This window comes from Tripterygium wilfordii, chromosome 15, assembly GCF_013401445.1.
Source record: "Tripterygium wilfordii isolate XIE 37 chromosome 15, ASM1340144v1, whole genome shotgun sequence".
NCBI lineage: Eukaryota > Viridiplantae > Streptophyta > Magnoliopsida > Celastrales > Celastraceae > Tripterygium > Tripterygium wilfordii.
The window spans coordinates 5948713-5960196 of NC_052246.1; the positions used below are offsets into that span (position 1 = coordinate 5948713).

Genomic DNA, 11484 nt, shown 5'->3' on the forward strand with positions numbered 1-11484 from the left:
TTTCTTTTACGTTTTCCTTTTATGCAAAATTAAATAGAACGTGACTATTATTTTTTTTTAATTTCTTTTTATAAATCAATCCCTCATTCCCTTATCTAAAATGTCTGGATCAGGAAATCCAATTCCAATTCGAATGTGATGCCATAATTGTTCAAATTTACTGCTTCACAAATCAACTCTCTACATTTTCCATCAACTAACAAATGATGAATTCTTCTTTTTCTCTGCACTAGTGCTCTACTCATCCCCATTGAGATGGGATTCACCAGTGCTTTGTGGGCACCTAGTGAATGGATTTGAGAACAGGTCAAGCCCATCTGCAAACATTATGTTAGAGAAGTATTCTATTTTGTTTCCTTTTTTTTTATAGGCCTTGCTGTATGAATAAATTCAGTCACTAAAGACAACCCCCTTCTCCAATGGCTGCCCGTTGTGTACACAGCCGAATGACAAGCAAAATAAAGTCCATGCTAGGCAGCAATTATCTGATGAACAAGGAAACCTGCCATTGAAGGAACAGCGATGTATTTCTCACAATAGTGGCACAGTGAGTAAAAAAAAAAAGGAGAATTGTGAGAATCCAAATAAGATAGCTTGAAAAATCTCAGAATATGACTTCCAAAACTAGTTTCAAAGAGGTGAGGGTTCATGAATTTCAATTATAAGATGCATTGAATTGAAAATCTCACAAACGAAAAATAGTCCTATTTGTTCACAATATATGGTAGAGATATATGATGGCAGTGATTCCAATATGTTTAATTGTTTAAATAAAATGGAGATAGATGAGCACAAATCTATATGTGAATGCCTATAGATTAAAGGTACTGCAAAGCAAAGAACTGGGGACATGATAGACTGCCCTGAGTGACCATTTGATGCAAGGCCAAAGTAGCACTTACAGACGCAACCACCGTCCCGCTATTTGGTCCCTACATAAAAGATCAAGTCAAGAACTAAAAAAATTGTTCATGGATAATTCCTGTCCTTCAAAGGCACTCTTATTTCTCTCCCTCCATAAACACCAAAAATAATCAAAGGATGGAAGATAAGCTACCAATACCATTCCATTCTAGTCCCATCCCTCCATGAACGTAATTTGGAGCCTCTACATCTTGTTAATATTGATCCATTAGCAACCCAAGAATAACCCACAATATGAAGTACTGGCTACCAAAGCTTTTCATGTCCACAAACAACGAAGCAGGAGGCGATTCAGTGTTTCTTATTCAACCTCAAATAGGATTATAGGATGCATCTATTACTCATAACAATACTGCAAAGGATGACATTGTAGTCTTTAACTTTGCAAAGTGCAGTCTCTCCTACCATTCAAAACAAAACAAGCTGAATCCTTGAACTTAAATGTAAAAGTCACTGTGAAATACAAGTTGCGGCTGAGTCCTCTCTCAGAAAGAAAAAAAAATAAAATTGTGACGAAAAGAAAAAGTTCTTACTTGATAGTCGTCTTTCAGAATTGCCTCATATAATACGTAAGACCCGTGAAATTTCAAAACTTTGAAAAGCATTATTTGTGTTTACCTGTAGGAACTCACAAACTAATTATCTTTCTTAAATGCTTACGTCTTTCCTTTTCAAGAGCCAGACCATTGCTTTCTCTTAAACCAGCAAAACATCAAATGCAAATAGTTCCTTAAAGTACAATCACCATTTTGAATAAAGAGAAAAGAAAGAAAATGCATCCAGGGCAACACCTTCTATTGCAGCTTTCGACATTCATTTAAAAGGGAATGCATGAGAAGATTTCAACTACGAATTAGTCAATTTCACATAAATGCAACGCCATGCACATTACGCGCACATATTATTGTGCCTTTTATTGGCAACATTCCGGAAGCATGAGTAATGAGTATGGTAGAAATCAGAATGTTTAGTTGGATGTGCATCAAAACAAGGGAGAGTAGGACAAAAAAAAAAAGGAATCTATTAGATGTCAGATAGGAGTAGCACCAATTGAAAAAAGACATGGGAAAATCGGCAGAACAAATAGAGATTAATGCTAAAGTGCCTAGAGTAAAAAAAAATCGTGCAGAGACTATAAAGAGAAAAGGGAGAGCAACAATGACATGGATGGAAGTCATAAGAAAAGGCTTGGACTCTATAGGAATACAAGAGAGAGTGGCCTTTGATAGGAATGAAAGGCGAAGACAAATTCATCTAAAGGATTCTCACTAATTTCTAATATGGTTTGGGAGAAATGTGAAGATGAAGGCGGGGATGATTATTATTTTTCCCAGCAAGAGTAATGTATAATATAACATATGGACAATGTGCAATTACCACGCAAAATTAGGAACCGTACTCAGGTTTACCTGCAAGAACTTGCTAACTAGTAACTAATATGATAATATCAATGCTAACTTCTGAAGGAAATTTAGTCGTTCTTCGAACTTCGAAGTACATGCATCTACAACACCATCCACAGCAGCTCTCAAAATTCATCTAGAAGGAAATGCTTAGTAGTAATCAAGAGCTATCAAAGGCCCAAGGAGCAATAAAATGATCACAAGAAAAGGACACAAGTAGGCTGATCCTGGTAGTACAACAAAGCTCACACTTATCTCTTCTAATTTTTTTTTTTTACTTCAATTCTTCCTCTTGACAAGGGTCTGTGAGCCTCATCCAGTTTTCCACATGTTCTTTTTCCTTTGTCAACAGAGATGGGGGAGGAACCTTGACGACTTTGACTGGTGCTCCTCAGTCTTCTATATGTTTTTTGTTTTAAAATAAATGCCAGAAGATACACATCTCCAAATCACTCTTTTTTTTACAATACATGGGCCCAGTGCAACTAAATTAGTGATGTTTTGAATCTATTACATGGGCCTAGTGCATCTGCAGTCTTAAGAAAATAATCTAGAAGACAAAAAAAGAGAGGCCAAAACAGCGTCACAGGCACAAAAATCACTGAGGCATGGGCAAGAGGTGAGGCTTCAAGCATTGAGGCACAGGCGTAGGTGAAGGCACCATGCCTTGAGCATCACAGTTCACTCTGTCCGTGCCTCAGGCTTGCCTTTTACAACATTGAGTAATATTTCAATTTTGAATCAGTCTGAACTTCATATCATGTAATAGAGATGATTCATTTCAACTTCATGAATTCATGAACCCTATGGCTTCATATAAATTTACCAGAAGAGCACATACAAAGAATTCAAAGAAAGGGCAGCATTTGAATGAGTAGTGGGGCCAGAAGCAGTGTAAAGGCTGAGCTTATGGCATGGAATAATGTGTCTACCTTTAACACAGAAAAGAAAAATTTGCAGCTAGTTCCTATGGCTATTCTTTGATGCTTATGGAAGGAAAGGCACAGGAGAACCTTCGACAATATAGAATATTTTGTTTCTGTTCTTTTTTAGAGTATTTGTCATAATTTAAAGCTTTGGTGCACTTGTAAAATTCTTCTTGAGGCTATATGTATTGCTTCCTTGTAACTTTGGTGCACCTACTTGGTGCCTTATGAATAAAATTCTTTTCCAATCACAAAGAATTCAAAGATAGAATGCTCAAGTCAAATTGAAGACACATTTGCAAGAAGAAAATACCAGTTGCTTACATTGCAATAGTTCATTAAAACATTTATGATCCATATAATCACTTGCTCATAAGTATCGCGAGCCTTCCCATATAGTGGATGCTAATCATTTCACATCTTAACAAAATGAGAGAAACATACATAATTATAGTATCTCTCATAGCTGAAAGTTCCTCAGTAATATGGCAAACACAAAGCTTTGTGTAAAAACTAGAAAAATACTGAAAACAAGAAAGTAAAAGCTAACCTTCAACATATTCATTTCTGACCTATACCACAGCCCTCAAAATTATAAATATATTTGTCCATACAATGCACCGGATAGTTTTTTGAACAGCATCGTTGGTAGTCAATCCGTGTCACTGTTAACCATGAGGTCCAAAGCAACTTTGCCCCTTGCAATAGAGCCAGAATGTAACATCAAAAATTTTAAATCTGAGATTCTAAAAGATACCAACCAAAGAAAACAATTTTGACAAGACTAACAACCAACAAGGGAAAGAGAACTAAATCTTATCACTTCAATATATAGTCCAGATACTGCGCCAACACAAGAAGTTATATGCTAACAGTTAGAATATATTCAAATCTTTAATTGACCAGCCATTTTAATTAAACATTCCATGCATTGAGCATACCACAATATCCAGCCCACATATGAAGGTAAGCGCTAAATACATTCTAGCCACTAAATTCACCACTCCCCATTATGTTTAAGCTTTCGGGACAATTAATCATTTAATCTAAGATGAAGGAAACAACACTCGAGGCACGATCCTGCAGTGAGAAAGGGGCCGATAAAAGCAGATGTAAGTAACGTTCTTATTTCCCTATTGCAGAGAGGTTGTTTCCATGGTTAAAACCTATGACGCCTAGGTTGTGGAGGAACAGCTTTACCACTAGGCCAAGAGTTGTCCATGGCAAGTTATAATTGATGAATAAAAGTAACAGAAAAGTATAACAAATGGCCATTTTCTTATGATCATCTTGTCAATGGACAGCTTATCTATCATTGCAAGTAAATGCACAAAGTAATAGAACTTGGTATGATAGAGCACCAATATCAAAATCGGTCCAACATCCATTTTCTGTTCAAATTGTACTCTGGAAATGTCACTTGGTTCGTGTATTTTAAAGCATTGTTGATAATGCTACCATAGAAACGAATAAGGATTAAGTAAGCCAACAAAATAGAGCAACTCTAATATGAGAAAAATGCATTGCATAGCTTCTTCATGTACGGTTTCATAATTAAGGCATTCTTAATGGCGTTATGCCAATAACTAATAGACAAGAAATGATGACTAATAAAACTAGTGCGTGTGTGTGTGTGAGAGAGAGAGAGAATAAAAGAATAAATCTGATAATATTTAAGAAAATCTGGAGGCACAATCTTACCTGATCTTATGCATTTAAATGACAATATAAATTAATAAATATTTCCTAGCAATTTAAAACTAAGAGAAATTGCCATAAAAGTCTATTTCTAACAGGGAAGGAAATTGATCATATTGCTTCTCACAGGAACAAGCACTTGATACTCTGGTATAATTCATCATTGCTCCTTGTGGTGCCATTTCTACATCTGCATGGGTACAAGGATCTCCAGTCCTTACGAAAACGAATCAACCAACATCCACCCAGCAGAACCTCACACAACAGGGGCCCAACCCCTTCCCCCTCCCTCTTAAACATAAGGTAAATAGTGCTGCAGGAAGAAAGAAAAAGATAAGGGTGCATAAAATTGTTCTCCAACTACTGAATCACTGGAGTCTTATGATAATAAACTCGTACTTCTGCAGAACTGTTCATGAACACAGAGCGATTCCAAATTTGTCCACCAAATTCAAAATGGGTTTTTGCACAACTTGACAATTAACTAGTTTAGCATGTGCAGAGGAGGAAAGATTACAAGATTGTTATCAAGCATCGTTATTGAGGCTATAGTGACAGACAAACTTACCAGATCTAATCAAAGATGAAAGTCACTTATTGTATTTTGTTTGCAAATTATATTATTTCCATAAAATATGCTTTAGGCCATTCGATAAAAAAAATCGAGAAATCCTTTGGAATATAAGCTTTAGAGTAAGTGGAAACAGGAAGAGAAGAGGGTCCGGTGAACAAAAATAGAAAAGCGATGGAAAAAATGGGAATTTTAATATAATGGGTCCGTAATACGGAATGAAGAAAAGATTGAGGAGGATGTATAGATGGATGAAGTGAAAGAGTGCATATGATGTTTTTGTGTGAACAAGGAATACCCCTGAAGTTAAACAGTAAATTCAATAGGTCTTTTAAAAGGCCACCTTTATAAGGCTGTCATATGCCTCAGATGATGGACATGCTAAGCTCGAAAACTAAATGTAGCGAATTGGTCATGCTATGTGGAATGTGCAGCAACATAGCGCAGATATGATACGAGAAAAGGCCACTTGATCTAACACAGAAGTTGCTCCGATAAAAAAAGATGACAGAAAATCGCCAAGCGTGGTTTCTGCAAGTTCAACAAAGAGATGATGCACAAATGTGAAAGCATGAAATGCTAAGAAGGGAAGAAGAAATCTAAAAAAGATGTAGATGGAAATGATTTACAGGATTAGCTGATCCCAAAATGTTAGGAATTAATGCTTTTTGAGGATATGGCCGATTTTATATCACAACTACACATCCAACAAGCTTGCCGAACATATGCACCTAAGAAAACCTGTCTATTGGTTATTACACCTGAACTATAGCTTCTCCAAAAAAAGTTCTCATCCAACTAGCAAGAAAAAAAATCCAGCTTCCCAATGAGAAGTTCCCTCCTCATCACACTAAGATGGTTGAAAACCACAAATCTTAGCAGCATAGTTTTAATCCACAGATATTGTGACTTTAATTTTGGCTCAAATGAACAGACAATCATACACAGGTGTGTGTGAAAACACAAACATTTTAAAGTATATATATGTATGGAAGAGCCAAATATTCAAAATCACAGGCAAACATCTTCATGAAATAATATCACAGTTGATTGTGCGTCAGCCGTCAGCACATTTAAATGGTACATAATGAGTTGTCAAACATTGAAAATCACAGCAAAAATTTTCATGAAATGACATTACAATTGAATGGGCATCAACACATTCAAATTGTACTTAAACTAGCATCACAAGACTTGTGTCTCTTTACATCCACATGCATTCCAAGCAACCATGGCACAATATTGCTACTCCACCCACTTTATGACATATCAATGTTCCGATATAGTTCACTCCAACTATGCACTCATACAGCCCAAAAAGAAAAACAGACAAGAAATTCTGACTTCCAATGGTCATTTCATTTGCAGCGGCTACCAACATTAGCCTTCTACGCTAAACAAACACGCAAAAAAGTTGGCAACAGTTGAGAGGTTTTAAAACAAACACTCAAATTTCAAGTTGGCAACTCTGATGTATGAGGAGTTTAAGGCCCACAGAAGGTCAGTACTGTAAAGGCCTATTCAAACTGGGAAGAGAAGATATCCTTCGGAAACTATCCTGGATATTATTACAATGAAGCAAAAGAAAATGACCACTGCTTAGCTTTCCCATAATCTGGAAAAGATGTCCAATAACATAATGTCCACCATCCAAATTTCCATAATTTCCAGAAAGCAGTTCCTCTGAAAAATGACGAAAAAGTGGATTTATATTTCCAATGCCACTTCACCTATCAACTGAAATCTCTTCTGTGTAAAAGTCGAATATATCTAACCCTTAAGAGACTATAAAAGAAGTACAACTGCAAAGAGAGTCAACGGTAATTACTCAAATCTGAAGTTTTTCTTGCAAACAAATTACCATAAAGAAGGAAGGACGGGAAATAACTTCAACAAAGACATAACCTATATATTTGTCATAACTGATGAACCTTCAAGAAGGTGAACAAGGCCATCCAGACTAGGAGAAAAAGAAAAGTAGGATCCAGATCCACTCGAATGAGTAATTGTTCAGAAGCCAAAAAAATCAAAGGGAAAAGAAAAGGAAAGCTCACCAAAGACAGGAAGTTATTAGCAAGCATATTCCACGAAACCAGCATTAGTTTAAGCCAGCTTCCATTTCTTTGCGCTTCAACTCCAATGCCATACGTTCATTCTCAAGCTTCATCCGCTCATTTTCAATTCTCAGCTTTTCTAATTCACGATCCTTTTTCTTGCTACACCTTTCCCACTTAAATCTCTCTTTCTCCAATTCCATCATGTTAGCTTGTATTTGTAGCTTCTGTTCTTCTAACTGAAGTGTTTGAGCTTCGACACAATGCTTCTCTAACAAAGCCGATCTGCTGCAGCCGCTTTCAGGTAAGGCCTTATTCACGTCAGTTTGTGCAACCTGTGGATGAGAATAAGAACCATTGTCGCAATCCTGAAAACCCAAAGAATTCACAAAACAAACATCATCTTGGCCCTGGTCTTGCCTCATCCGCTTTCTAGAGCACCCTAACACACCATATAGTCCCCTGGTATCCACATGTGAATCATGATTCTCCCCATATTCGTCACGATCATCGGTATCTACATCTTGATAATCTTCATCTGGATCATCATGCTGGTTCCTCCTTGCATCGTTGTCACAATCATTTCTACTTCCAAGAGCCAACTGCAATGAATGCTGTAGAGCTGGATCATGAGGCAAATGCAATCGGTTCCCATTACGGAAAGAACACATCTCTTCATAGAACAATTGTTTTGAGCTCAATATTTTTCTGACATCATCCTTTTCTTTCTCTGTTAAGTAACTTAATACATCCAAGAGTGCAGGGTTCTCAACCACTTCACAAGAAGTGCCTCTCCCCAGCATCTCATTTAGTTTCTTATACCTTTTGTTAAGATCATTGAACTTATCCTCACACTGCTGAGGTGAAACCTTAAATCCCCTTTCAGTCATGACATTTGAGATTGCTTTCCACTTACCTTTTTTCTGTACAAATGCAAATTTCCTTCTAAACCCAGCACTGGAATCTGAGGCCACATCCTCACCTACATAAGAGACAACATTTATTAGAAGCCTCACCATCTTATCTGTCCACTTCACACGCTGCCATGGCCATCCCTTCTTCCCTCTATTTGCATCATGTTGATCATCAATGCCCTCTTCGCTAAAACTCGGGTCATCTTCATCGCTTACTGAGTTTTTTCCCTTCTCCCCCATGCTAAAATCTGTCACTGAAACAGGTTGATCAGAAGCATTTGGTGCTCCCATAGTGAGTGGAAACCCTTCATGCATCGAGGTATGGACAGAAGAACTTTGGCAACGGAACAACTGATGCTGATGCCGGATTGTATGTGGGTGTGGTCCTTGAGGGGGGGCTCTCATCGATCCTTGCAAGTCAAGGCCTCCATAGGGAGTGAGACCTGGTTCCATAGATCCCTGCGATAAATTCCCTTCCATCGCCTGTCTCAAACAACAAAAATGATCAAACCCACACATCCAAAGTCTTTTAATAATCTAGTACACATGCATCCGTGGCTCTTAAAAGGCATACTCCCTTTTAGTTTATAGGCACCATAAGCCAAAATCACTTATTAAAGCTTCCAGAGTTCCTTCAGCAATTATCAAAACCTCAAACAAAAGCACATTCAATTACAAGAAGCAGAAACCAAACAAAAACCCTTTTTCGTATTCAATTTATTTATGAGATCCAATTTCGCAGGCACAAAACCATATATCTAACACAACACCACAATAAATCAAAGAAAATGACATCCTAACCACTCTTCAGTATTTTGAACAGGTTCGAATGCTTCACGCTAAAAGTAACGAAAATTCAAATCAATACTATTCAAAAAAGATGACACCCGGGAACATAACACAGAGAGAAAAGATAACCGAGTTGAGGAGCCAACGTGAGTTACCTGTACGAAAAATCTCTGAACAGGCAAACAGACAGAAGCCCCTACAATTATTTTCCTGTTTTTTGGGCAGAGAGTGAAATCACAGGGGTGAAATCCTAATGCGATGAAAGGGTTGGCGTTGGGGGAGATTAATTCTGAATATAAATTCATAATTTAACATAATAATCATATATAATTAAATCAGTAAACGTATAGGTTGGGGGTCCGATTCTTACCTAATCCTATACACGGAATGATTAATGTTACATACCCCAAAATGTGACCCCCATTTTATCTCAAATCTATCGACATGCAAATAACCATGATTATAAACATATATATAGGACCCATTTAACATCCTACATTAATTATGGGTCTCAAGCATTATTTTACTTTTATATGCTTTCGACATGTATGATTTGATGATTATTAGGCAGACATTTGAATCTATTAAATGTATACTCAATAGTAATATTTATGGATATACATGTATAAAAAATTAAATTGGGTATTAATAACGTTCGTCGATTCTAAGGACATTTCTTAATAATTCATTACAACATATCACAATATGACATGTGTGATGAATACTCTCTCACTTATTTTTTTTAACTTAAAATGTATTTTTTTTTTCAGATTCCAATGTACTTTTTTATTCTTACCTAGTACTTAAGGGCACACATTATCAAATAAAAAAAATACACTTAAAAAGTATATTGTTTATAAATGAGACGAAACTAATCCACCAACTAATTCAAATATAACTATATATAGAATATATAATCATTATAAAATTACTATTAATTTTCCTTTTTATTATTCTTTAATTAATTTCTAAAAAATATTTTTATATTATAACTATTAACTAATTTATGATTGAGTTGTAGTAAGAATCCGCCACTTATAAGTATTATGTTATGATTATTATTAATTTTTCATATCATCAATTTATATTTAAAAATATTGTTTTTCAAAATTTTTATTTAAATTGCGCACACAATTTTAATAACTTCTGAATCCATCAACTTTTAATAATAACTAATTGGAGTAGGGATGACACAATGGGTTGGGTATGCTTCCAATTAGGGAAAACCAAAATTATTTTCATTTAAGGTGCCGTATACCAAAACCATTCCAAAATCGTTTAAAAACGCATGTAAGTTTTCAAAATCGGAACCATTCCAGAACTATTTACCATTGGGTACTCATTTATCATTTAACTTTTAATATTTTAATTTTTCATTAATAATCGGATAACCATTTCCAAATATGCAAATTCGAACCCTAACTGCCACAACCCTGAACCCGAAATTCGAATCTTGTATTAAAAATAAAACAAAATAACATAATCAAAAATATCAAAAAAAAAACTACAACTAGTCAACAACATCTAAATTACAATCACCAACAAAAAAAATATGATTTATTACAAACAAAATTGTATAACTCAATTCACTTTTTTTTAATATTGTTTGATTTATCATATTATTATAGCAAGATCTATCATTCTATTATGTTGTTTGCTTTAATACTCCATGATTTTTCATGTTATAATTTACAATTATAGTAGTGTACCTTTAGAATGTTATTACTATAATTAACTTCTTTTATGATACATTAGTACGATATATTTTACTACTGGTGTAACTACTTTTATTTGTTAAATGGTTCGTGTATCTTAAACCGGGATCAAAAACTACAACCGACCCGAAATTGTGACGGGCTTGAAAATCAAAATCAAAATAATTTCCAAACCTATAAGATCGGTTTTCGAGTTTGATGGATCTATGACGAGTTTAAAAATCAAAATCAAATCATCTCCAACTCCCAAAAAACCAGCACATCATGTACATGTTTGAAGGATATGGAATAATGGAGGTATTAAAGAAAGAACTACTAATTTGTATATATATAAATCAGAGTGCGTTCTTTTTTATGGAGGCTTGGAATAAATCAATCAGATGCATAAGGGTACGACAGGTACATAACCAATGTCTTTGAGCAACACACCTGAAGCAAGTATCTTCACTACCTTTTTAGGAATTAGCATCATGCCTATTATGGTGGTATG

General features: G+C 35.5%; 1 protein-coding gene across 7 annotated transcripts; it reads right to left on the bottom strand.

Moving 5' to 3' along the window:
- Positions 1-3694: 3694 nt before the first annotated feature.
- LOC120017139 lies at positions 3695-9565 on the bottom strand. 7 transcript variants are annotated; one of them, XR_005472103.1, is made up of 4 exons: positions 9435-9565; positions 7577-8973; positions 5866-6053; positions 4904-5264 (listed from the first exon to the last, which is right to left on the bottom strand). XR_005472103.1 is itself a non-coding variant. In XM_038870243.1 (3 exons), the coding sequence occupies exon 2, from the start codon at positions 8968-8970 to the stop codon at positions 7621-7623; it is 1350 nt and encodes a 449-aa protein (XP_038726171.1). In that variant the 5' UTR covers positions 8971-8973; positions 9435-9565; the 3' UTR covers positions 3695-3943; positions 7577-7620. The 7 variants fall into 7 exon arrangements, 6 of the variants coding, with proteins under 6 accessions (XP_038726171.1, XP_038726170.1, XP_038726172.1 ...); XM_038870243.1 differs by lacking the exons at positions 4904-5264; positions 5866-6053 and adding an exon at positions 3695-3943; XM_038870242.1 differs by lacking the exons at positions 4904-5264; positions 5866-6053 and adding an exon at positions 3695-3951.
- Between the last annotated feature and the right edge of the window lie 1919 nt (positions 9566-11484).